Source organism: Furipterus horrens, unplaced genomic scaffold (assembly GCF_987537825.1).
Source record: "Furipterus horrens unplaced genomic scaffold, mFurHor1.1.pri manual_scaffold_11, whole genome shotgun sequence".
NCBI classification, from domain to species: domain Eukaryota; kingdom Metazoa; phylum Chordata; class Mammalia; order Chiroptera; family Furipteridae; genus Furipterus; species Furipterus horrens.
Window position 1 is genome coordinate 82,813,909 of NW_028327181.1, and position 26,298 is coordinate 82,840,206.

The 26,298-nt window shown below is 36.7% G+C and overlaps 1 protein-coding gene across 1 annotated transcript in view; it reads right to left on the minus strand.

Moving 5' to 3' along the window:
* The window catches only part of LOC149998634 (vacuole membrane protein 1-like), an 84,970-nt gene that overhangs the window by 15,368 nt on the left and 43,304 nt on the right, over positions 1 to 26,298 (minus strand). The window contains exons 6-7 of the mRNA XM_090257569.1: positions 24,584 to 24,751; positions 16,883 to 17,014 (exon numbers count right to left, since the gene is read on the minus strand). Of these exons, the coding sequence (XP_090113695.1) occupies positions 16,883 to 17,014; positions 24,584 to 24,751 (300 nt within the window). The remainder of the gene's footprint in view (positions 1 to 16,882; positions 17,015 to 24,583; positions 24,752 to 26,298) is intronic.

Consider the following 26,298-nt stretch of genomic DNA (forward strand, 5'->3'; position numbering starts at 1 on the left):
GCCCTGACCGGGAATCAAACCAGCGACCTTTCAGTTTGCAGGCCGGCACTCAACCCACTGAGCCACACCAGCCAGGGCCAGAATTTTATTTTTTAATATGAATTTTCTTTTAATCCTTACCTGATTTGAGAGAGAGGGAGAGAGAGGCAGAGAGGGAGAAACATAGATCAATTGCCTCCCATATGCACCCCAACCAGGACTGAATCTGCAACCTAGGTATGTGCCCTGCCCCAGGATTGAACCCTCAATCTTTCAGTGTACAGAAACACTCCAACCAACTGAGCTAACCAGCCAGGGTTTGTTTTTAATATCAAAAGGAGAAAAGCAACATGTAATATCAAGGGAGGAAGTAAGTTATAAAGAAGGAAGGAAGGAAGGAAAGAAGGAAGGAAGGAAGGAAGGAAAGAAGGAAGGAAGAAAAAAAGGAAGGAAGGAAGGAAGGAAAGGATATGCTTTAAGAATTGATAGTTTATCAAATCTGCCTTGCAGTGCCACCAATTAGTTTACTAAACCTTCCATCACAAGAGGGTAGAAATGGATGGGATTATTATTCCTGAAAGCCAGTTCTGTATTTAAAATTTTTATTTTTCAATTATAGTTTACATTCCGTATTATTTTGTATTAGATTCAGGTATACAGCATAATGGTCAGATAGTCACATACTTTGCAAAGTGTTCCTAAATTCTTGTTCTTAATCAACATATTCTTGTCTCCAGGAAAAAAAAGAGGAAAATTTTAGTTATTTATGCCAGTAATGGTCATCTCACTATAATCTTAAAACTCATAAATAATCTATTGAATATAAAATATCTTTTGGGTACTCTAGAAGGAAAGAAGATATGGAAAAAGTAAGGTTTTAGGAGGCTTTCTCAGGGCTGATCATCAATATTTGTTAACATTTTCAGATAAAAAAATAGAGAGGTATTTCTGGAAGTTTGGATAAGCATATAGTACTTTCCTCCTCTTCATAGTCCAATCAAATTAAAAATAAAGCCCTGGCCAGATAGTTCAGTTGGTTAGAGCATTGACCCAATACGCCAAGGTTGTGGGTTCAATTCCCAGTTGGGGCACATATAAGAATCAACCAATAAATGCATAAATTAAGTAGAACAACAAATTGATGTCTCTCTCTAAAAATCAATAAAATATAAAATGAAATTAAAGTCCAAGTCACTAGCATTAAAACTGACTAGTACCTGCTGCTTCCTTTTCCTCTGTGTGTCTCTCTCTCCCTTTGGAAAAGAAGCCCAGTGGTAGGTAACTCCTGGGCAGTAGGCATCTACTCCTATTGGTTCCTGCCTAGCCTCTCCTTGAAAATAAGAATGGACTCTGCAGCCCAAGAACAACAGTGCTCTAGACACTCAGGGAAAAAGTCTGAGTATCCAAGATTTATTAGAAATGACACACACAAGTAATGAAATTTTCTTTTCTTCTCTTTTTCCGGTCTGAAGCCAGCTATCTCCTCATGTGATCTCCTCCTGTCTCACCAGAAAGGGTATTTACCAAATCTCAGTTGATGCTGGGAGGGAAGGGAGGAATCATCTCTCATTTTTAGCACTTTATAACTTACTGTATTTTGGTTTCAAGTAAGTCGTGAATAACATTTATTTCCAGATTCAGACTGGAATCTAAAAAACAAAAAGCACATGATAATCTGCTATGTATGTAAAATAATAATACTATTCTGTGGGTGAATAAAAAAAGAAAAAAGAAAAAATGGTTTAGATGGATTTGACTTAAATGTCCAAAGCTATAAAAACTAAGTCAGTATGGAATTTATAAAACTATCAGAGACGGGAAACTTAAGAGACTGAAAACAAAGGATAACGATGAATGGAATCTTCTCTGTTATGATAAATGTAAATAGTGGGCTCCTTTCCCAGGAAAGAACCAATTCTACTTAATAAATTTATAAATAGCTCTAGAAAAAGGAGCAGAGAGTTTAAGTTCCAAATCTACACTTGAAATAAGTGCCAAAGTTACGGAAATAAATTGAAAAATCATGTAAACTTAAGTAAGAAGAAAATGGCAGGTAAATTTCAGTGTGGACAAGAATAAAATAACATTTAGAGAAAACTTATTTAAATATAAAATGATGAGTTATAAAAGTTTTAAGATACAAAGAAAAGGGAAATGGAAGTAGTCTCCCAAGTAAACAGTTTATTGAAGTAAACAATTTATTAAAAAACATTAACAAAACTCATTGCCAAACAGGACTGTAGTTGTAAAAATCTGAAAAATGTGAGTATAGCCTGGCCCTGGATTTTGATAACTTCAAAAGATATAACTAAGAAAAATATAATTATATACAATTTCCGAAAAAAATATTGACGTGCTCCAAGTGTTTGGAGGCTGATAGAAATAAAAAGTAAATGGTTACCTTCTCTAGAAAGGCTGAAATCTATGAAGTTATCAAAAGAGTGAAGGGGAAGTGTTAAAAAATCTTGCAGTACTAGAGTGAGAGGCAAATTTAAACAAATGGAAGCACTGTTTTAAATAATATGCTATGAATTTTCTAAAGTCATTACCTCAAGAAACAGTAAAAATACAAATTTTTACAAGTCTTGATAAATTAACTGAGACAGATTCATATCAGGAAAAGGGACCCAAGATCTAGCGCACACGCCTACTTTTGAGAGGAGCACTGGATTAATTAGCATGTCCACTTCCTCACCTCTCTGCATAGCCCTTTAGTTTAAAAGCACAGCAGCTCGTGTTTTTACGTTGTAAGGACAACACACGGGAATGGGAGGGACGCTCTACCAAGGGAAATTTCCTTAAATATTCAGCAAGAGAAAACTACAGACCTAATACGACAAAACACACACCGAGGCTAATTAGAAACAAAGACGCCTTTTGTAGTATGAAATGAGCGTGACAGTAATCTTGCCATCCATGAAACTCTGATCTTGGGCCAGGACCCCTGGGAGCACTCAGCACTTATAAGAGAATGTGGGTTGGTATTTAGTGTGTTAACTGATTTGCAAACTCATGAGCAAAATCACAGCATACATACTTTGTTGGTCCAAGTTTCAATGAAAGGGGCCTTTCTAAAGGCATTTTTTTTTTTTTTACAAAAGGTGTTCGAAACATAAACCTGAAAAAAAAATCTTTAAATTAGTTTAACAAAGGTAGCCTAATCCTTACCACCTGAAAGCAGGTGTGCAAATGGAAAGAAAAAGCAGACATAAACCAAAACTATATTCTGTTCCAGTGCCAAAGTAAACTGAGAAGAAAAACAAACATTTATTATTTACTGTGCGTTGTTAATGATCAGGCTATATCACCCTCTTTTTTGTTTTCGTTTAAAAATCATTTCAATTAGAATTGCTTCTTCATCAAAATAACTTTTTTCTATTTTAATTTGGTCATGAGAGTAGGTGAGCATGGCTAGAATATAAACAATTTTAAGCTTCCACTACTCTGTATTCTTTCCTGTATTCTTTCCTATATTATTTCCTCTACATTTATTTTGTTACAAAAAAAATTAAGCAGAATAAAAATGATTTTTAGGAGGCTGGATTTAAAAGTATTCATTGAACTTAAATAAAAGACTGCTTGGATGACATGGTAAATACAGAAATGCCCAGGTAAGAACAACCGGCCTCAGTAATGCACAACAGTAGACGCCACTGAGCCAGCAGCTTGCATCAGGTTAGAGCCCTCCTTCCTGCTCCGTTAGGTAATGAACTATTATAAGAATGGGTTCAAAATAAAGAAGAGTCACAAAACAGGGAAAGATGAAAAGTCTTGACGTGGGGTGGTGAGAAGAGTTTAAAATAAAGCTTCCCAAGAAAGCAAATAAAATGAGGCATTAAGAATTCCACCGTAAATCATGCTAAGTATGTGTAGAGATGACAACTGTGTGTTATGTGCGATTCAGCTGCCGCGGACTCCTGGAGACCCTGCGAGTGAGTGACGTCCACAATGTCCCGTCCTCAACCGCCCGGCTCAGCTCCTGCCGACCCGGGCCCGTGGCTTCGTTCATGGACTGCACTGCAGACTAAATGCAAGTAGGTGACCTTTATGTACCAAAGTGAACTCTGCTAGTTATTCAATATTCTGAAACAGAATCCTTGAAAAGAGACCAATTAAAATGGCTTAATCTTGATGGTACTTTTTGGTAAAACCATGAGCCGGCACTGAAAGAAGAAAAAGCCTGCCTTTTCAAAAAACTAACTGTTGTTTGGTGTGGTTGGTTGATTCCGAAAAGAGAAACTACAATAAGCCTCGGTAGCTCTGACATGGCCTTTAAATGATAAAGAAATGTGTTTAACATGTGTCTCTAACGTTCACTGGCAAAGTTTATCAGTTTAACCCTTTGCAAACAAGCAAGAGACCAGGAGAGCAGGAAGCTTTTCTGTGGGACTCCTGACGCCACACAAACCATAGCAGCTACAGCAAAGCCTAACGCAAACCCTCCAGAGTCCACGTTGACAAATTCTTTAACAAGCCCTGTGGTTACAGGGAAGCTGGTTTCACTCTGACTCACTCCTACTCAAGCAGTTTACTGGAAATGAAGGGGAGGGGGAATTTTCAGAGAAGTCATGTGATGGCCAGACAAACCACAGCCAGTAAAGGTTCGACAGAGTCAAAAACAGGTCCCAGAAACAACTGACACCCAGAGTCTTCACATGGCACCAAATTATATGAAAATGAGCCCTGTTGGGTTTCAGATCATCCACACCATGAACTCTTTCACAAATCTCCATATGTAAAGGGAGATACTTCACAAGGGGAAAAACCAGCAGGCATTGATACGGTGTGGGCAGCTACAAACACTTCATAGGAAAATGTGCTTAACAGAGAATAGCATCAAAGAAACGTTGAAGCACTTAAGTGAGTGTATAAATAATCATTATTAAATGCTTTCCCATAGTCTCTAAACGCAAAGGATCAAACACACATTCTATCATCAAAAGAAAGGCAAAAGAACCTTTAATTATCCCCTTGTACTAGGAGGATGTTCACTGGGTGAAGCATGAAAAGAAAACACTAGCCATAAGAATGAGAACTGCCATTACAATGGACAAGTTTTTTGTGGTATTGTGTGTTTTCACTAATAAAATAATGTAAATGACTTGAAACTTCTAAACAGGATAAAAATTCTATTAAGCATAAAACATTCTGCAGCCTTAAATACAGACTAGTAAGCTAAAAGATATTAGTATTTAAATTTAATTTGGGGATTTAGCTTCAATAAATCATATACCACAGCCCTACACAGAAGCTAAAAAATACTCCTTTAATATAAGATTAAATCCAGGAACTATAAAACAGTCGTTGAGGCTATATTTAACCAACAGACCCATGAATTATACTCAAGAGAAAGACAAGTTAGTCAATATAAGTATGGAGGAAAAAAATTGCATTCTTTCACATGAAGTTTTAAGAAATTTCAGTTTCTTATTTCTGACTTAATTCTCAATTTCCTATACTGATAGGAATAATATTAATCAAAGCAGCATGATATTGGCATAAAAGTAGACAGTTAGATAAATGGAAGAGAATTTAGAGCCCAGAAATAAATTCACACCTTTATAGTCAATTAATATTTGACAAAAGAGGCAACAGCATATGATGGGGTAAAGAAAGTCTATTCAATAAATGGTGTTGGGAAAACTGGACAGATTCATGGGGGAAAAAAAAGAAACCAGACCACCTTCTTTCACCCATATACAATAGACTCAAAATAGATTAAAGACTTAAATGTTGGACTTAAAACCACAGATATCAGAGAAGAAAACATAGGCAGTAAAATCTAGGACTTATCTTGTAGCAATATTTTTTCTGATATACAGTATCTCCTTGAGGAAGGAAAACAAAAGAAAAAAAAACAAATGGGACTACATCAAACTAAAAAGCTTTTGTACAGAAAAACGTAATCAACAAAATGAAAGGACAACCTGCTGAATGGGAGAACATATTTATCAATGACATATCTGATAAGGAGTTAATATCTAAAATTTATTAAAAACATAAAACTCAATACCCCCCCAAAAGAAGCCCCGCTCCCCTCAAACAATCCAATTTAAAAACAGGCAAAAGGCCCTGGCTTGTGTGGCTCAGTGAACTGAGTGAGCACTGGCCTGAGAACCAAAGTGTCGCAGGTTAGATTCCCATTCAGGGCACATGGCTGGGTTGCAGGTCAGGTCCCCAGTAGGGGGTGCACGAGAGGCAATCACACATTGATGTTTCTCTCCCTGTCTTGCTCTCTCCTTTCCCCTCTCTCTAAAAATAAATAAATAAAATCTAAAAAAAAAAAAAAAAAAAATCAGTTTAAAAAAATAAGTAAATAAAAATAGGCAAAAGACCTAAATAACACAGTTCTCCAAAGAGGACATACAGATGGCCAACATATGAAAAGATGTTCAGTGTCACTAATTATCAGAGAAATGCAAATAACCACAGTGAGCTATCACCTCACACCTGTCTGAATGGTTATTATCAATAAATCAACAAACAGGTTTTGGCGAGGATGTGGAGAAAAGGAAATCTTTGTGCACTGTTGGTGGGAATGCAGACTGGTGCGACCACTATGGAAAGCAGTATGGAGTTACCTCAAAAACTTAAAAGTGGAATTGCCTAGAGACCCAGCAATTCCACTTTTAGGAATATATCCGAAGATACCCAAAACACTAACTATGCATCCAGCCCTGGCTGCTGTGGCTCAGTGGATTGTGCACCAGCCTGTGAACCAAAGCGTTGCTGGTTCGATTCCCAGTCAGGGCACATGCCTGGGTTGCAGGTCAGGTCCCCAGTTGCAACCACACATTGATGTTTCTCTCTCTCTTTTTCCCTCCCTTCTTATAAAAATTAATAAGTAAAATCTTTAAAAAAAAAAAGACAAAGAATATATGCATCCCTATGTTCATTGCTGCACTATTTACAAGAGCCAAGATTTGGAAGCAGTCCAAGTGCCCATCAGGAGATGAGCTGATATAAAAGCTGTAGTCCATTTACACAACGGAATACTACTTGGCCATAAACAAGAAGGAAATCTTACCCTTTGTGACAGCACGGATGGACCTGGAGAGTAGTGAGCTAAGTGAAATAAGCCAGTCAGAGAAAGACAAGTACCATATGATTTCACTTCTATGTGGAGTCTAATGAACAAAATAAACTAACAAAATAGAAGCAGACTCACAGATACAGAGAACAGTATGGTGATTACTAGAGGGAAAGTAGGGTGTGGGAGGTTAAGAGGGTAAAGGAAGAAAAATGGTGACGGCAGGAGAAAAGCTGGGGTGGTAGACGCACAATACTATACACAGATGATGTGTTATAGAACTGTATGCCTGAAACCTACATAATTTTATTAACCAATGTCACCACAATATATTCAATTAAAAAATGAGGAAACTATAAAAAAGCCTTTGAGGGAATACTTAACCTAAAAGACTTATGAATTATAGTCAACAGAAAGGAAGCTAGTCAATATAAATATGGAGGGAAAAAGTGTGCATTTTTTAAAAGCTGAAGTTTAAAATCTTTTTCAACTTCTTATGTGACTTCATTCTCAATTTCCTATATTGATAGGAATAATAAGAAACAGTTTCACACAGTCAGCAACCCAACATTTTGTAAAAATGGATCCAAGGAGCTCAGTCATCTGGACAGGTGTCACTTAGGAAAGCACATTTATTCAAACCACACTCTTCCAAGTAAATATGTACAACATTTCAACTTCATTGTGTTGGCTTTAAACACCAAAAACCAAAGTCACCCCCATGATCCCACTCTCCATTACTTCAATAATACTGGCTGCCCTAATCTTTTAGGGTACATCAGGCAAATAAGTTTCTTTATTTTTCAAACTTTTATTCCTAGTGTCTTTAATTTTCCTTTTTCTCTGGTTATGCAGCTTAAAGAATAATCAAGTTACCACAATAACCTTCATCTGTTTCTAAAGTATAGAATTTTACAAATGCTGTTTTACTTAATGTGAATTAAAAAGTAAGTCACTCCATACGAAGTCTTCTATGTTATCTTTTTTTTTTTTTTAAGATTTTATTTACTTTTAGAGAGAGGGGAAAGGAGGGAGACAGAGAGGGAGAGAAACACAATTGCAGTGAGAGAAATACTGTTGTGAGAGAGATTGGTTGCCTCTAACACGCCCCCAACTGGGGACCTGGCCCACAACCCAAGCACGTGCCCTGACTGAGAATCGAACCGGAAACCCTTCAGTTCACAGCCCGGTGCTCAAACCACTGAGCCATACCAGCCAGGGCTTCTATGTTATCTTCTATGTTGCTCTCAGATGACTATTAAACTAAAAAATGCAAAGTTGTTCAATCTTTCTTACGTAAATTAACTTGTGTTCACTGCACTTCCACGTTTTACTTTGCAGTGGAGTAATATTGGGTGAATATGTTCCACGTAATACTACATTTTCTCTCTTACTTGATATTTCTTAGTTTATTCAAATATCTACACCTCATGAGTAGAATGTGCAAGACCAGGCAGACACTGTTGAAAATGCACACATTTTTGTGGCCTCCCCTTAAGGGGCTTACAGAATCCTGGGAGAGATAAGAAAAGTCCATAAAGTTTTAAGAGATAGAAAATGGTACGTACACAAGAAAGATAAAGCAAGAGACAATTTCCAGGGATTGGGACTATTTTTGAGCAGCAAAGTTCTATGATCAGAGGTGTTTTTCAGAAAAAAAAAATTGTTTTTAAAGTTTTTATTTCCTCTGTGTGGGAATAGATAGGAAAAAAAGACTAGTAAAGAGGAGCCCTATTAGAAGTCACTGGAAATGTTTAGAGAACTAGTGATAAAGTCTGAACTAGTAGTGGGAAGAGAAAGGAGAGGGCAGATATGAAGACACTGTGAACATAGAATCAATAGGCCTTGAAGAATGACTAGATAAGGGAGGCAGGCGGGAGTGAGATGACCTAACTTTTACAAACGATACTAGAATTGCTCAAGGTCATAGGAAGCTACATTCACTTATGTCTATCTCCCACAGACATAAAGTGAAAACATGATACAAAGCCAAGAGCAAAAGGAAGTCAGCTTGGGTGGAAAAATACTGCCTGATCTCAACACTGGACTCCTGAAAATAAATTAGGTACCATAGGAATCAGAATTCAAATAAATGTGTTAATAATCACCCCCCCCCCCCCAAAAAAATCTATAGTATGCAATTCAACCGCCAGTCAAAACTGGAACTGAAACAAATACTTAGCTTTAAAATTGTTACCTAGTACTCACTTCCTAGTAAAAGCATATACACCCTTTAACCTAGTTGGAGAGCACATGGTAAAGCAATGAGAGCCAAGTATTTTTTCAGTTTTCCTGCTGATAAACTTATTCTACCAAAAGGGATAAAAAAACACATTTTTCTACCTGAGTCTTAGGCCAATCTTAAAATTCAAATATCCAACATAATTACTCACTTTACTTAATTTGATGTTTTAGCTACTGTTGACCCAACTTTTCTGTAAAACTCAAATCGATGGGTTTTACAGAATATGTGTATCAATGAGGAAGTTCTAACACCAAAGTCATAAAGTTTTGGATCCTTGTGAAAAACTGATTACTGTAAGAACTTTTAAATCACCATCAGTAACATCTAACTAAAAAGGTGTCAGTTGCCCTGGCTGCGTGGCTCAGTGGATTGAGCATCGGCCTGCGAGCCAAGTGTCGCTGGTTCGATTCCCAGTCAGGGCACATTACTAGGTTGCACGTCAGGTCCCCAGTTAGGGGCACGAGTGAGAGGCAACCACACAGTGATCTTTCTCTCCCTCTCTTTCTCCTTTCCTCTCTCTCTAAAAAAAAAAAATGGTGTCAGTAAAGTTGTAGTTTTCAAATAAATAAAAACCCAATACCTTTTAAAATACCGTTAAAAACTATTTACAAAAATATAATATGCAATTTATAACAATAAAATGTTAGTCAAACTAACATTAAAATCACCAGGAAAATAGCTAATTACCCCAAAAACAGAAAGTTAGATTCCTGCATTATATGATAGGTAAAATATTGTAAGAGATTACAGATTTAACAGTAAAAGAGCAAAGTCATAAAAATACTAAAAGAAAATACAGGTGAATATTTACTAGATAATTGTAAGGGTTCAGGAAGATAATTTTAGGGACTACTCCAAAAAAAAAAGTCTAGATATTGATATAAAAAAGAAAAAAAAAGTAAACTTTATTCAAAAAGCAAAATAAAACATACAATAAACAATATGAAAAAAAAATACTGATAGCATATGACAAAAGGGATCTCCTTAAAATTGTGAATCAATAAAAAATAAATAAAACTATATTAAACAAAAAATTGGTAAATGAACCAGTTAAAGTCTTTGTTTATCTGTGTTTTCAACATTACAAGAAGCATACTTTTGTAATCAGAAAGTTGTTATAGAAAGCAATCATGTAGAAAATATTTGATGACCCTGAAAAAATGTTCACAGGATGATTTTATATTCAAAACAAGTCACAAAACAATAAATAGAATATGACTCACTCTTATAAATATTTACAGAGAAAAAGACCGAAGGATGGAGAGATTATTTTTAAGTATACATATATTTACCAGTCGTTTACAGTGAGCTGTGTCACTTCATAATAAGAGCATAACCTTAAAATCAGTATCAAATGTCTATTATATGTGGAAAAAAGAACTTGAGCCTAATATGTATGGTATGATCCTAGTTTTTAATTTAAAAAGTTATATATGCAAAGAAAGCTTAGAATTAGGGAATTATTATCCTGCTTTGGGGAGGAAATGTGTGGGTTTTTACTTCTTACTTTTAACATTTCCAGAATGTTTCAATCTTATTACTAGAAGCACTTGTGTAATTAAAAAATATGCAAATCTAGAAAATGTAACAGAAGCAGAGAGTCTAAGACAAATTTGTTACTGAAAACACAAAAAATGTTTTTAAGATAGCTGATTTAAAAATAAAATTACAAAAATTCTTCTTAAATTGTTAAATTTATTTCCATTGTGAAAAACCTTTAAAATCAAAGCCTATATACTGTATCACAACAGTGTATCAAAACAACTGAGATATAATAGATCTTGTTTGGGTACAGTAATAGTAGATAGTGTTAGCTAGAGCAAACAAACTTAAATTTTGCCAAGCCACAGCAAAGAACTCTAATTTGAATAAGGAATTAAAACATTAGTGCTCTCCGAGATAATTTATAATGTGGAAAACAGGGCAACAGTCCCTTCCCCGACTATTGTTCCTCTACCCCCTCCAACTGTAAAATAATTGAAGCTAACCCCTTTTCTAAACCTGGAGAAAGAATGTAGGGATAATCATACGCACATATACTGAAATCTATGCAAGCCACAAAATGGGTAGAAAGTGGTAAAAATGCATAAAAGGCAATAAAAAAGGAAAATTCAAATCAAATATAGGAGAAAGGAAACATTTTAAATCAGTTCTTTATTTTTTACTGCATTTACCTGGATGAAAATATTGCTACGTTTTGGTATGGTAAGCAGAGCACTAATCCTGAAGTCAGAAAATTGATTGGGGTTGAGTGTTGGCTCTGAAATGCACGAGGTGTGTGTTCCTGAGTGTGTTTCCTATTTACAACTGGAAAAATATCTTCTCTTTCATGGTTGTTCTACGGCACTTTGTTAAAGTGCCTCATACATAGATTTTTCTTTTTTAATCTTAGAAAGAAAATTAATGGGGAAGATCACAAAATTGTTAGGGACGAGTTACTATTTTAATATATTATTTCAGTTAGTTATTTTCTAGTTTGCATAATCAGCTGACAAAACATATAGTTGCAATTTTGGATGAAGATTTTTAAGTTTGGTTTTTTTTTTCTAAAGATTGCATTTATTTATTTCTAGAGAGAGGGGAAGGGAGGGAGAAAAAGAAGGAAAGAAACACTGATGAGCAAGAGAACCATTAATGCAGAGATCCATGCCCCAAACCAGGGACCTGCCCACAACCCCACAGGTTCCCTGACAGGGAATCGAACTGGTGACCTTTCAGTTTGCAGGCCAGTGCTCAATCCACTGAGCCACACCAACAAGAACTAAATGAAGATTTTAAATAAAATGTTCATAAAGAGTATATAGTTTCTGACTAAATAACATGAAACAGAATGGGCATACTTTGCTACTTAATTTTTCAATAAATAAATATGAAATTAGAGAGTAAGAAATATTAGTTTAACCGAAAATAGTGATTATAATTATTGGCTTTAGAGGATGAAAAGAGCCAAACCTCATAATCTTCAGAAGTTTTCTGTGCAGTCTTGTTTCCACAACTCAAAAAATAGCAGAATTAGAAAAGATCTAGCCAAAAAGTAACTAAAATTATGAGAGTCATACAGATGAACAAAAAAGATTATTACCCCAACAGTAGATATAGATTAAGAGTCTCTAAGACTCTAAAATCTTTAAGAGCTCAAATTATATGTATAAAATGAAGTATAATTTACTTCATAAAATTCTAGAATATCTTAGTTTCTGGAAGTAGAGCTTTGGGATGGAAACTAGTTTATAGAATGTATTGTTTATAATCCCAGAACCAAAAAATTGCAAATAATGAAATGAGTCACCCAGCAGATGTTCTATCCAGTACAAGGAGTGCTATGCATGAGTCCATGAAAAAGCACCTAGAGAGACAAGCACTCATTCTTTTTAAAATAGCAATATTATTTGTATACAATTAAAATCAATAGAAAGTTTCTTTTTTATATTGAGTCAATGTGGACCTCGGACAACGTTTATCCATCAATTCTAAGACAAAACCTCTGTAGTTTTCAGTATGAGTGCATCCTCTCACCACAGGAAAGACAGCTTTCTGCCTATTTCACATGCTTATCACATCATCTTTTTAAGGAACTGTCTAAATTCTTTCCAAGAGTTTCTCAAATTACATGATTTTAAGATCATTTATCACCTCAGTCCACTCCTATAGAGAAGTTCTGGTTTGTCAATGTTTTATCCTATTAAAAATGATACTACAGAAAGTTTCCCGTTTCTTTTTTTAAAAGATTTATTTTATTATTATTTTTTTTTTTTAGAGGGGAAAAGAGGGAGAAAAAGAGGGAGAGAACTATCAATGTATGGTTGCCTCTCACATACACCCACGACCCAGGCGTGTGCCCTGACTGGGAATCAAACCTGTGACCCTTTGGTTCGCAGACCGGCACTCAATTCACTGAGCCACACCAGCCAGGGCAGAAAGTTTCCCATTTCCAGATGATGGAATAAGTAAGACCTTTGCCCTATTGTAGATTAAAGATGGTTGCAAATTCTTGCGTAGTCCTCTCATTGAGAGGTGTAGTTTAATTCCACTCTCTGAATCTGAGCTGGCTTTAGTGATCTCCTCAGCCAACACAAAGTGGCAAAGAACTGGGATTTAGGAGGTTATGTTACAAAGAAACCTCGCAGCTCCACCTAGGTTCTTTCAGAGCACGTGTTCTGGGAACGCCGGTGTCACAATATGAGAAAGTCCAAGAAGCCCCGTACATAGTAACTTGGGGTCCAAAAATAATAGCGCAGCCAAACTTCAAGCTACCAGCCAGAATCAACTTGTCAGTCATGGGAGTAAACCACCCTGGATGTAGATCCTCCAATTTACAGCCATGCCATTTGTCCAAATTGCATATCTGTGTGCAATATAAATGACCTTTGCTGTTTTACTGCTTAATACTGGGGTTGTTTGTTACCAAAGAACTGTAACATCCCCACCCCCTATCTTAATAATAACTCTAAAATATAGAAAATAGAAACATGAACTCTCTCTTTGGTGAAACTAGCATTAATAAATGAAGACAGGGTCAATGGAAGAAAAGATTCTACATGAGAGCCTGCAGTGGAAGAGATGGAAGAGAAGCCAAGCTTTGCGCTACTGAATTCCAGAAATGATCTTCAGCGGAACTGCAGAAGAGACCGAGTTAGGGCTGGAACCAGGAGGGTGTATAAAAAGTGGACTCCCAGGGCCCACTCCTGCTTTAGCGTGGCCAGATATCCTCCTTCCTTAGCCCCAGAGAAGATATCAAATATATAGTCTCTAGACAAACGGAACCAGAGGTTCTGGGCTTAGGACATGTTTGTGCAGGTATCCACAGAATGATCACAAAGCAGGTTAAATGAAAACTGACATGTTAAATGGAGAACTCTTAACTCTCCTTCCACAGCCTCACTTTAGAATGTCTGCTGCAAGCTTTATATTCTCCGGGCAATAAACTGAGTATCCATGACCACTGAAACTGAACTATCCCAAAAGAAAGATCTGCAGGAACTGACACATGGAGGTTTCAATAAATAAAAAAGGCTGCCACTCCCACACTTGCCTCCCCACATACAGCTTCCATTCGGCTTTATGTGTCTTATTCAAGAATCAGCAGGCTTTGCGGAAGCTTTCAACCAGAAATTAAACAGGCAAAGGAAAAAAACCAATACCTGGAGCAATAGAAAACTTAAAGAAATGAAATACCTTCAAAAAGAGAAGATAAACCATTTCTTGGAAATATAATGCCAATTGCTTTTTGAAATAAAATATTTGAGAGTGGAAAAACATTTTAATATTAGAGTTAGAAGAAAAAGTTGAAGAAATTCCATACAAAGGAAAAAGAGATAAATATTAGGAGCAATATGATTTAAAAAAATTAAAATGGTGGGTGTTGGGAGGTCCAACATCAAAATAATAAGAATTCCAAAAAATAAGACTAGAGACTAAAGAGGACAGATTGACACATAAAAAAAATATATAAGAACTGATGGACTGTGGACTGGCAAATTTCCTGAGTGCCTAGCAGAATTAAAAATAACAAAACAAAACAAACAAAAAAACGAACAACCCCTACCTCAAATAATGAATCTAAAAAAGCTTCTAGAGGGAAAAAACCCTACCAAGAGAGCTCAGCAGGGCATTTGCCCCATCAGCTTCAACACTAGAAGCCTGAAGATGACTGAGCGATGCCTTCCAAGCTAAGTTAGAAAAACAATTTTCAATTTAGAACTCTATATTGAGTTAACTGATTAGGTATGAATGATGAAAACACCATTTTCAGAATTTTCCATCTACTCATCCAAGAGTAAGTCATCAAAGACTGAGACAAGGGACCCAAACGAAGAGACAAGCAATGGTGCAGAGGCCAAGAGAAACCCGCGTGCAGACTGGAGTGGGAGCAGGGGGACTCAAGTGAGGAGGCCAAGAGAAAAATATGTAACTGATATTAGGTATTTCATAGTTGTTACCAAGCGGAAGGTGATATTGACAGGAGCTTTACAGAGCTGGTGGAAGGGAGGGAAGAGATTGAAGACACTATGCAAACGAAAAGAGCGCTAATTTCAAAGCAAATAGCTTTAAACATGGAAAATAATCATAGTTCCTTGGTTGGCTTAACAGAGAACAGGACTTATACCTGTTTGGCACCCAAGCCACAGCATAAAACTTTAAAGCTACAAGCCATGCTAGACTTTTTCTACTTCAACTTGCTGACCGTACACAGGTGCAAAAAGGAGTTTTTAAGGTGTTCAATGACATACAGTAATTAGTGCCGCACATGACAGAGGTGTCAGTTGTCAGAAGTGGGGCTGCTCAGCCATCTGTGCCTACGGATGGGCTTGGCTTGCATGGAGCTGGCATTCGGAGCTCTGCTTTGAGCTCTGCTTCTAGGCCTGTAAAATTAGGGAGGTAACGACTTCCTGATCTGCAGTTTTCTATAAAATTTAAGGAAAGGTACATTTTCCACACCATCTCAGAGTGCACACAGGGTCAAATTGGATACTGGAATTTAAAAAGCATTAAAAATAATTAAAAGTTGTCTCTATTAGAAATACTTTTTACCCTTAATATAAGCGTTATGATGTGAGAGAGGTGGACGGTGCCGCTGACAGGTAAGGCAGGCAAAGCAGATACACGGACAACTTGCCATGCAGAGCAGATGTCCGTAACGCTTTGGTTCCTTGCTTTATAGTTAGATGTTCTAAAGTCATATTGTTTTCAATAAAAAACTGTAACTATTCTTGGTTAACTTTTTTAAAAAGTTCATCTATCATTGAAATGGGTTTCCAACCCCCTATCCCCCCACCATGGTAATGGTTTTTGGGTCTCAGATTCCACTGGGAAAAAAAGTATGAACTCATTTCTCAAAAAAATGTGTGCACACTTACGTGGCCATACGTACTTACAAACATGACAATGAAACTGTTTTTCAAACACCACAGATTAATGAACAAATCTGGAGTCTCAGTTAATAATATTCTTAGGAATTTTCCTGCAGACACTAAAACACCTGTTTTGTAACATTAAAATACAGGTTGATATACAGTTTCTGCTCAAATGTAAAAAGCCCTTTCCCCCTCACTGATAAAGGGTACCTCTCTTAATTGTTCTTTCTTAATTGGGAGTTGCCAAATAATTTCATCTAAACACGGTAAACTGTGTTGATGTTATTTCAAAAATATTAATTTGGAAGTCCTCCTGTTTGGGACTCTCGGCCTATTTGTCCCCCTTATTTATTCGGTGGTCTGCTTGGTACCACAGCAGGGCCTCGAACAACATCGTTTCATCGTGAGTCATTTTGTTTAAAGTCGCAGAACCTCCTGACAACGGTCAATGAGGACTTACTGTACTTACAGACACATGAAGAACAAAGAACGTTTCAGCTCCTTCACCTCACTGGCAACATGAATTTACCGTGGTTTTCTGGCCAGGTGTTTTAGCTGAATCCGAGTTGTCTTGTGGAATCTATATTTCTCTATTCTAAGATCAAGACTGTAAACACTTTACATTTCACCTTAGAATTCTGCGTATTCTACCCCAAACCATGTATCATTGTGTCTGGACATTGGCAGTTTTCCTCTTCACAGTAACTTATAACAATTCCACCTTGATCATAAGCCCTTTAGGAATAATTATTCTTTTTTTCCCACTGTTCTTACTTGTGCATTCTCTGCATGTTCCAGCATCTCTTCGAATTCCTGATACTCCTCATCATCTGGGTCAGCACCTGAGAGCCGGGCTGCTCTGGCCATAAAATACGGAGGCAGCTCCCCGATTGCTGTGCCAACTCCCTGTGTGAAAAACCAAAATACTCACGTGAGATGGTTCTCAACACAGTTGCACTAAACACATCAAATCCATGTATTTTCTATATTACCAAAAACATTAGGGAGAAGAGCATATACTAATACATAATCAGGGGAATGTGAGTTTGAATCCTGGCCCTAATACCAACCTATGTCATGCTGGGCAAGATAATAGACATAAAACTGTCCATCCCTGGTGTACTGCAGCGTTTCTGCTGATAGCCTATTATTTTTGTCAGCCGCCCCCCCTTTCAAATATTCAAGTAATTTGGTAATGGGCATTCATTAGTATAATAATGAGACAAATATTTTCTAGGAAATCTCCTGGTATTTAGGATGTTGCTTTAATGCCAGCAGAACTTTTTTTGTGCTGAGTTAAAACTTTTAACAAATTGTGGTCAGGAAGCCCCTTGAAAACTCAACACTGGGATGGATAAATTTTCACCACAGGAAAAATGTTTGTATTTCCTCAGGACATTGAGTGACTCATGTTTTAGTCTCTTTCTGGATTCTTGTTTTTGAAGAGAAAATTTTTTCGACCAACTTAGGATATAAGGGTGAAAACAAAGGTAAAATAATCAGAAATTTGGTTTAAACTTACATGGCTCAAATACAGCTTAGGTAATAGTGCAAGAGACACAGAGTCTCTAGGGTAATTCTCATTTTTGAGCCGTTCTTCTCTGTCCTGAGTCACAGTGAATGAAAAAGGCATTTGCTAGTTCTCAAGCGACTTTAGGCTTTTCTGTTTGCTCTGTCCTATGGCTGCGCCTAGAAATGCCTTGACAAGAATTCCCAAGGAACATTATCAAATTCAAACATTGTGTTATGTGTGGAATCAGGGATCTCCAAGTGAACTGCTGTAGTCAGTCAAACACAGAGAGAAGGGCAGGAGAAGAGACATGTACAGAGACTGATAAAGGAATAAAACACAAACCATACTTTGCTAACCAAGAAAGCTTGGTGATAGTCAATAACTAAAGGAAAAAATGATGTAATTGGAATACCCCATTTTATAACCCCTAATAAAGTAATGAACTTATGTAATAATGGTGCTAATATCACACACACAAAAGACAATCAGACACTACTGCACCCTATGATAGAAATACACAAGACTCACAGAAAATGCAGGGAACATAGAAACATATCTAAATTACACCAACTGGAATACAATCAGTAAAATCCAGGCTGTGGGAAACTAAACTTGACAAGCAATCCAGTTTCAATAACAAATTTTAAAAGAAGAATAAAGAAATAAATACAACCAAGAAAATTAGAACACTAACTGGGTTAACTGATTTGAAGAGACTATTCCTAATCCCTGATAGGTGTGATAATGTGGTTAAAGTCCTACGGTTGGTATGTTCACAGGTGAAGTGCGGCATGTTAGCTTGGGTACGCATCAGGGTACCTGAGAGCAGACCGAGGCAGGGTACACACAAAACAGTGGTAACCAGGAGGTAACATCTGCCGAAGTTGGGTAACCATGTATTCAGTTAACTATGTAATTCTTTGTACTTAACTTTTTTTCGTAACAGAAAGTAGGAAGAAAAGTTAGTAACAACATTTTATTTAAAACATGAACTTCTCCTAAAACCTAAGGTTTAAGTCAAGTCACATGTTCGCTAGTTCTAGAAGCAATCATATGATTCAAACTTATGACAAGTTTCCTTAAAAGTTAAAAAGGAAGTAATAATGAATTGAAATCAAGAGCTACATAATGTCTTATACTTAATTGACACATTATCATATTTTAATTCTGCTCACGTTTTCCCACATTAGCAAGGAACAAGAATGGCAATCATAAGTCAATATTCTATTTTTTATGCAAATAAATAAAAAGGAAATGAGTCATCCAGGCAGGTCCCCCAAAACACATTATATTCCAGACACAGAAGTTTATTTAGCCAGTTACCTCAAATTAGATACTAAAGTACCATCATAATTTCATGGTTCTTAGAAGGCAATTTTAAAATTCCTACACAATCAAAACAAAAAAATGAAACATAACTGCAGAACACTAAAAACTGTCAGCCTAGGCTTAATTAAGGGAAAGGAACGACTGGCTCCCTCACTGCAAAAGGAAGACACGCGGCCTTTAGTCCAGCAAGAACTCAGAAAGCCCTTCTAAAAACCATCTGCTACCTATCACGTTATCACCCTGAGGTCCCTGCTTCTTGACTGGAGTTTTTAATACGCACAAAATGTGCAACACCAAGAGAGAGACAAAACATCTTCCTGGGCTGTGCATTTTATTCAAAGGTTTTGGGGAGCAGAAAAATTCTGAATTTTTTGTGTTTTTAAAAAGTTTTGTCAAGTGGGTTCACAAGCAAATCAGCAGCATCTTACTTTTCTATGTAAGGAATCATAATTTTAATGGGAAAAATCTGGAGAGTAGAAACTTTTATACATAAATGCTGACTACTGAGAAATTATGATAGTTCTGTATTCGTCGTCGGCAGCCGTCCGTCTCGAGAGACGATGGTGTAGCTTCTTAAGAGTCTATCTGCACCGCCGAGAATGGCTGTGCAGTCCGACTCGGGAGTGACACGGTATCTGTCTCCTCCCGTGTTGAATCGACATCTTGCGATGACGCTGGAGTGTCCTCTCCAGTGAAGCTGAAGCTACAGAGCCTGGGCAGGGTGATATGGAGGGTCTGCTCTTGCCCATGCAGCAGACCCCCCCTCTCTTCACAGCTGAAGGGTCCAAGGGAAAGACGGAGTCAATACAGCTTGGCTTCAGGTGCGCCGCAGGAGTTGCCGGTGTTGACTACAACGTCAAACCGCCTTAGGGACTCCGGCTCCGGATTTTCTGTCGGGGTTTACTCCCTTAGCCTTTCCCCTGAAGAGGTATGCCGCAAGGCAGCGGAGGTTTTTTGGAGTCAGAGTTTTCCTTCTCTGAGTTCTGTATTATCAGTGTGCTAATAACCTTTTAAAAAAAAATGTTTTTTTAATTAAATATTGAAATGACAAACATGAATTGGAGGTTAAAGGCTTAAGTTTGAAAGACATACATAAAACCACTGAGAAACTCAAGGGCTCTTACAGCAATGTTTATAAAACAATCACAGCAATTCTAGTAAAATCATCAGTTTGTATCACAAACAAAAGAGAGAAAATTTGCTTCTAGTTTTCCTTAAGGTCAATTTTTAAAATAAAATTATATTTATTTATTGATTTATTTAAGACAGGGTAAGGGAGGGTGGAAGAGAGGGAGAGAAACATCAACTGCCTCTTGCACGCACCCGGGCCAGGGACCGAACCCACAACCAAGGCATGTGCCGTGACTGGGGATTGAACCAGCAACCTTTCGCTTTGTGGGACAATGCCCAACCAACTGAGCCACACTGGTCAGGGCTCCTTGAGGTCAATTTTAAAACAGCCCTAGAAAGAATGAAGTTCTGATACATGCTACCACATGGATGAAACTTGAAAACATATGCTAAGTAAAATAAGCCAGAAACAGAAAGATTATATGAGTTCATTTATATGCATATCTAATAGGCAAATTCATAAACAGAAAATAGAACAGAGGTTATCAAGCGCTGGAGAGAGGAGGGAGTGAGGAGTTATTGTTCAAAGGGTACAGGGTTTCTGTATGGGGTGACAAAAAAGTTCTGGAAGTCGATACTGATGATGGTTATGCAACATCATGGATGTGAGAAAGTTGTGCACTTAAAAATGGCTAAAATGGTAAACTTTAGGTCATGTATATTTTAGTACAATGGAAGAAAACCAAAAACAAAACCATGAACTTAACAAAGGCCCTTTTAAGGAGACGCTCTCTATCTGAAAGTCATCACACAATGCGCGGCCCTGCTGTCACTCCCTCTAACCCTGGTCACTCCTGGCTTTCCTTAGATTTTAACTGAATCGCAGGTGAGGAAACATCTGGGTTACACAGTAGATTTCTCCTTCATAGCACTCACCACATTTTATTTAAATATTTACATACATATATAATTCTCAATACGTACATGTACATTTTCCCATGATAATTACTCCCCTCACAAGAATGTAAAGCTTCATGAGGGTGGAGACAGGCATTGCTCACTCTGACTCCCCAGTACTTGGATATATACACCTATTACTGGGATTCTGAATGAAAAGAAAATTTATGAAGCCCTGCTATGGTGATATAGCCAAAATGTGGAAGATCAAAAAGATGCAAACTCAAAAAAAGGTAACCTCCTGATGAACAACATAAAATAACTCATTTCAACGTGCTCCCAACACCTGCATGAACAAGCTGAAACTGAGGCTTCCCCTGGTCTTTATCTTACAGTGAGAAGTACAATGTATTTTAATAATTTCACTGACTCAATAGATTTATGAGAGGGAAGTCTGTAAAGATATTTTAGTTTACGAAGTACACATTAAATGAAAACTTTAAACAAGTTATCAGTTTTTCATCAAGCAAGACATTCCCTCGGAGAAAAAATATGGAATCAAATTTATGAAAGGATAAACTCTAAGGAGCAAGTCCAACACGCTCTTGATCAGTTTTCTCAACCTCAGTAGTACTGACTTGTTATGATGCTGTCCGATGCTGTCCCATTTAACCACTTTAAATATAAAATTCGGGGGCATTAACTGCTTTCCCAATGTTGAACAACCACAATCACTATCTATTTCTAATATTTTCATCACCCAAAAGGAAACTCTATATCCATTACACACTAACTTCTCATGTCCCACACGCATGCTAACCTCTAATCTACCTTTTGTCTCTATGAATTGGACTCTTCTAGACAATTCACATAAGTGGAATCATACAATATTTGTGTTTCTATGTCTGGCTTATTTCACTTAATGTTTTCACAAAATTTATCGTATTGTTGCATGTATCAGCACCTCATTCCTTTTATGACTGAATAATATCACATTATATGTATATGCTGTATTTCATTTATCCATGTACCTGTTGTTTCTACCTTTCTGATAATATGAATAATGTTGCTGAAAAGTGAAGTACACATATCTGTACTTATATTTGAGTCACAGTTTTCAGTTCTGCTGGACATTTATGTGAGTGAAATTAGAGAAGGGTCACAAGGTAATTCTATGTTTAAGTTTTTGAGACACCACCAAACTCTTTTCCACAGCAGCTGAATCACTTTACGTTCCCACCAGCAACCTATAAGGGTTCCAGTTTCTCCACATACTCACCAATACTTGTTATTTTCCTTTAAAAAAAAATAGCCACCCTCATGTGTGTAAAGGGGTACTTCCTTACAGTTTTGACTTGCATTTTCCCAATGATTAATGATGTTGAGAATCTTTCCATGTGCTTATTGGCCATTTGTATTACCATCTTTGGAGAAATGTCCACTCAAGTCCTTTGCCCATTTTTTAATGGGGTTTTATTGTTGAGGTGGAGGAGTTCTTTAAACATTCTGGTTATTAAACCCTTATCAGACATACGATTTATAAACATTTTCTCTCATTCTGTGGGTTGTCTTTTCACTCTCTTGAGTGCCCTTGATGCACAAGGTTTTCTGTTAGTAAAGATCAATTTTTCTCTTTTGTTGCCTAAAATTTTGGTGTTATACTTGAGAAACAACTGCCAAATTCAACATCGTGTAGATCTTTCTCTATATTTTCTTCTAAGAGTTTTCTAGCTTTAGCTTTTAAGTTTATGTATATGATGCATTTTGAGTTAGTTTTTGTATATGGTGTGAGGTAATGGTCCAGCTTCATTCTTTTTCAGGTGGATATCCTGTTTTCCTAGCACTCTTTGTTGAAAGGACTGTCCTTATAAATGTTGAGAGCAATGGGAACAAACTGAAACATAACTTGATATGTGCTACATGACAAGACAGTTATCAAAAAAGGAAATATGAAAAGCAAAAATTCAGCCAATTAGTATTGACTGCCATCTTGTACTGTGTGCAAAGTCTGATGCTGAGTGCTGTAGGGGTAATAAATATAATGTACAGTCCGTATTTTTTGAGTTTAAAACACCAGCGAAGTTGACTAATTTAAGGCGTGCATGAACCCAGGTCAAATGTGTGCTATGGGGAGCGGGGTGGTGGGTGGGGCAGGGAAGAGCAATGAGGGAAAAACTGGGACAATTGTAAAAGAACAACAATAAAAAAAAAAAGCAAAAAAAGAAAAACAAAACAAAAATATAAGTGCCTTTGAGTAAAAAAAGAAAAGAAAAGAAGTGGACTATGGAGGTTTGGATGAGCAGCCACCACCGCCAGCTGGGATGGAAGTTTTTCTTTATTGGCGTTGGTGTTAATCCAGCTACGTAAATCATTTTTGAAAGGGTAAAAGAAAAACAGAAAAATCAAAGTGCATATACACAGTTCCTTTCTAGCATGTTCCAAGTATCTCCTGTGACTTTAATAAAATCTTTCATCAAGACTAATATGGTCAAATTTTAAAAACAGAGGCAACCAGTACAATGACTCTGTTTCCAGTGTTTATAAAAGAGTAACAGGAAACATGACAATTTTTCCTGTCTTTCATATTTAACAAGTTCAATGTATGGCATTTCCCTTATAATTCTTTTAAAACACAACATAATTGCTACCACTTAAATATCTTTGAAAACTCTACCTCTTCTGTGGGCAGAGTATTCACATTCATATTCACTTTAGTTAAGATTTTTAAACGATCTGTTCAACATTTTTTATTTTATAAGAAACTCTTAGGGAATAAGTTACAAGTAACGTGTAACTTAATAAATGCAAATTATGAATTAAAAAATAATGCAAAAGGTAATCGGAAGTCTTGAGCAAATGAACTATTCTTTAATGATAGATACCTGAATGAATTTAAGTATATATATAAAAAAAGAATGTTTTGTATGGGTTAAAATATATTTGCCATTAAGCATGTAGTCCAAAAACTTCCCAAGATACACTTAAGCGTATCAGAAAAAGGTAACTGGTACGACTAAAAGGGAAATCACAATATACAACCAGATACCCCACTACAGTAAAGCTTGGTTTACAAAGAACTGTCTCACTGTACTTTAATATGGTAACAACTCAGAAAAGAAAATGAGTCCTCTTAGAATAAACACTGAATACTTAAATCTCGGAGAGAGACATCACATTGAGCAGTCTGAGACGGATATGTAAGCACCTGCTACGTGTCTGTCAAGTACCTGCACACAAGTGAGATTTTACAAAGCGGTGCAGCCACATCACCCAGACCCCTGTTCCCACCTGCTGTCTCCTTGGCATCAATTGCTTCATGCCTTCCCACTGAATGTCATTAATGAACAGAAAAAGCTCTAAAAGGGTTTTAATGTTTTTTAAAATACAGCCAACTGACTTAAAAAAAATTTTTTTTTAATTTATTGACTTTAGAGAGGGAGGGAGGGAGAGCAAGAACATCGATTTGTTGTTCCACTTATTTACACATTCATTTTCTAATTCTTGTACACGCCCGGACCAGGGATCAAACCTGCAGCCTTTCTAGAGGGTTTGTTTTACTTGGAAGTAGGCAACTGATGATTTCATGAATTAATCATCTACTGACTTGGTACAACAAAGTATACAGACAGGTTGACTTTAGACAAATATGAGAATGGATATCTTACCCACATGCAGGCCTCAATCCTAACTTTTGAGATGATGCTCCACAAAGAAATGGATCCTTCAATGCCCTCTTCATCTGGGCAAATAATCTGATCAGGATAGGGTGGCTCAGGGAAATTAACTGAATTGCATTCATAAGCAGCTAATGTAACTGAAGCTATATGTGGACCCTATAAAACAAAGAGGAGAAACATGATTAGAAATATTAATGAAAAGGGAATCGTTAATATACATGCTATTTTAATGGTACCTTAAATCACTATATATTAATAGAAAAAGCGTAGCTTTTAAAGAACAAGAATCTATTTAACTAAAATCTTTTAAAGATTTTATTTATTTTTAGAGAGAAGGGAAGGGAGGGAGAGAGGGAGGGAGAGGAACATCGATGTGAGAGAGGTACACGATCGGTTGTGGTTGCCTCTAGCATGCCCCCAGCTGGGGGCCTGGCCTGTAACCTAGGCAGGTGCCCTGACTGGGAACTGAACCAGCCGGTGACCTTTCTGTTCTCAGGCAGGCACTCAATCCAGTGAGCCACACAAGCCAGAACGAACTAAATATTTTAAGATACAGTTGGTAATTTGAAAAACTCTTTCCAGAATTTCCTCCTGGTTTGCTTTTTTAAAAATTCAGATTTATTGATACTTTATATATAATAAGAATCGCTATTTTAGGTCTAAATTACATGAGTTTTGACAAGTATATTTAACTGTATAACAAAAACGAATCATGATATAAAACACTTCCATCACTGCCCAAAGTTCCCTTGTGTTCTTTTGTACTCAATCTCCCTCCCCCAATACTAGCTCCTGGAAACCATATGATTCCTCCCTTGATCCTGATTTTATGTATCCATATTTCTCATTTGTAAGAAGATTATATCCCTTTGATAAAAACTTCCTGTGCTGCTATTCTTTTAGGCATAACTTCAGAATATCACTGTTTGTCCTTACATACATTGGTGAAGTAACTACCTCACTTATCTTTCTCACTGAGATCTTTAAATAAAAAAAACACTGGACCCATTATCAGTGAGTTTTTCTTTTAAAGTGATTTTTTATATGAAAGCTTTTCTGCTACTTTGTGCCTTTATTTTGAAATGTAACAAATCAATAATATCAAATAGATTAAAATGGGTTGATAATGAAATAAAGGTTTAAACACAAGAGTTCCCAAATACACATGTATGCCAAGGAGAGGTTTCTGAATAAGAATCAACTAAGGACTTTGTTAAAAATATAAATTCCTGGGTCTCCTAAGCATAGATTGATTCAACAGGTAGGAGTAGGAACCTATATGTCATAAACAAGCTCCTTCAGAGTTTCAAATATGTTAGGTTCTAACAGGCTAAATTTAGGAATCACTGTGAAAATAGTAAATTAAGGGTCAGAAAATAAGCAACCTTGGACAAGTCACTTAAATTTATGGGCCTCAGTTTACTCTTCTGTAAGGCAAGAGAATTACTCATTTTATGGTCTACCCGGCTCCAAAATCCAAAAACTCCAAAATATAATCAAATATGTCAATAAAATCCAATGTTAATTTCCAAAGTCCCCATGAAGTGTGAGATCTAAAAGCTGGTCACTCTTAACATGCTGCTTTAACACATGTGGTATAATTATTCACTTTAAAGCATACTACAGACAAAGTTTATAGCATAATAGTCATAAGTATAACTTCCAGAGCCAGACGTTCTGGTTTAGGTTGTCGCCTCTACCAT